This window comes from Aureococcus anophagefferens (genome assembly GCF_000186865.1).
Source record: "Aureococcus anophagefferens unplaced genomic scaffold AURANscaffold_352, whole genome shotgun sequence".
Lineage (NCBI taxonomy): Eukaryota > Pelagophyceae > Pelagomonadales > Pelagomonadaceae > Aureococcus > Aureococcus anophagefferens.
In genome coordinates this window covers 1-1,553 of record NW_008705876.1, presented here as the reverse complement: position 1 = coordinate 1,553, position 1,553 = coordinate 1, and the positions used below count along the sequence as shown (strand labels likewise).

Here is a 1,553-nt window from a genome sequence, read left to right as displayed (position 1 = left end):
CTGCGGCGCGGCCGAGGGGCCCCGACTTCCCGTCGCGGCCTACCGGTTGGCGGCCGACGACGTCGAGGGGAAAGGCCGCGGCTGCTATTCCTTCTGCATGTGCCCGGGCGGGCAGATCGTGCCCGCGCTCACGCGGCCGGACCTCATGGTCGTCAACGGCATGTCCTACAGCCGGCGGCACTCGGTGTTCGCGAATTCGGCCATCGTCGCGACGGTGTCCGCGGACGACCCCGTGCTCGAGCCGTTCGCGAAGCACGGCGCGCGGCGCGTCCTCGAGTTCCAGCGGTCCCTCGAGCGGGCGGCGGCGGCGCTCGGCGGCGGCGACTTCGTGTGCCCCGTGCAGCGGCTGCCGGACTTCGTCGACGGGCGGACTCCGAAGGCGGGTTCACAACCGCCGGCGTCGTCGTACCGCCTCGGCGTCAAGGAGGCGCCCTGCCACGACCTGCTGCCGCCGGCGCTCGTCGAGACCATCGCCGCCGCGGCGACGGACGCCTTCGAGCGGTCCATGCCCGGCTTCGTCTGCGGCGACGCGATCCTCCACGGCGTCGAGACGCGGACGTCCGCGCCGCTGCGCGTGCCGCGCGACGACGACTCGAAGGAGTCGACGTCCCTCCCGGGGCTGTACCCCTGCGGCGAGGGCGCGGGCTACGCCGGCGGCATCGTGTCCGCCGCCGTCGACGGCCTCCGCGTGGCGCGCGCCGCGGCGGCGACGCACGGCGCCCCGGCGACGGACATCTGCGAGAACATCGGGGTCCTCGACGTGTCCTAAATAGTCGAGTCAGGCGCGCGCCTTCGACGAGTCGCACGCGGAGTATACCGGGGTGGTGGTTAGGCGCGCGCTTCGCTCCGTCATCTACATGGCCATGGCCGCCTCGAGCTCGCGGAGGGCCTTCATGTCCGCGTCCTCCGCCGCCGGCGCCGGCGGCAGCGCCGTGGGCGCCGCGGGGAGGTCGAACGCGGCGGTCGGCGCGGCCGGCAGCGGCATCGCGGGGATCGGAGGCGCGTCCAAAAGTTGGCTCTCGAGCTCGAGCTCCTCCATCTCGTTGAGCTCGTTGAGCAGGTCGTCGTCGTTGAGCACGTCGTTCGCCGGCGCGGAGATGGCCGCGCTGATCTCGTCCGCGACCTCCATCTCCTCCTTGATGTCGTCCATGAGGTCGCCCACGGTGTCCGCGTCGACGTTCTGGCGCGCGGCCTGCATGGCCTTGGCGCCGCTCTTCATGGCGTTGACCGTCTCCGCGTTGGTCACCGTCGCCTCGATGGCGATCATCTGCTGCTCGAGCGTGAGCCGCGCGCCGTTGATCTTCTCGATCTCCGCCTCGTACATCTTCTTCCGCTTGAGGCAGTAGAGCGCGCCGCGCTTGTCCTTCTTGCCCATCTTTTCCTTGGCCTCCTTCGTCTGCTGCTCGATCTTCTTGTCGAGGTGGACCTGGCGCTTCTCGAGGGTCTCCACCGTCGACCGCAGCTTCAGGATGGTCTGGGCCGGGTCCGACGGGCCGCCGGGGGCCGCGGGCGACTTTTTCCTCCCGAAGAGGTTCATGGTCCAAGCGCGTCGA

At 71.0% G+C, this 1,553-nt stretch overlaps 2 protein-coding genes across 2 annotated transcripts in view; one reads left to right on the top strand and one right to left on the bottom strand.

Annotated features, from left to right (window-relative positions):
• The window catches only part of AURANDRAFT_68764 (hypothetical protein), a gene marked incomplete at both ends in the record, with an annotated part of 7,159 nt that extends 6,390 nt beyond the window's left edge, over positions 1 to 769 (top strand). Inside the window, one exon of the mRNA XM_009044491.1 lies at positions 75 to 769. Coding sequence (XP_009042739.1) covers positions 75 to 769 — 695 coding nt within the window. The remainder of the gene's footprint in view (positions 1 to 74) is intronic.
• Positions 770 to 853: 84 nt separating this feature from the next.
• Positions 854 to 1,537, bottom strand: AURANDRAFT_35137 (hypothetical protein; the record flags this gene model as incomplete). The annotated part of the gene is made up of 1 exon (XM_009044490.1): positions 854 to 1,537. One exon carries the CDS (start codon positions 1,535 to 1,537, stop codon positions 854 to 856), a length of 684 nt encoding a protein of 227 aa, XP_009042738.1.
• Positions 1,538 to 1,553: the final 16 nt, after the last annotated feature.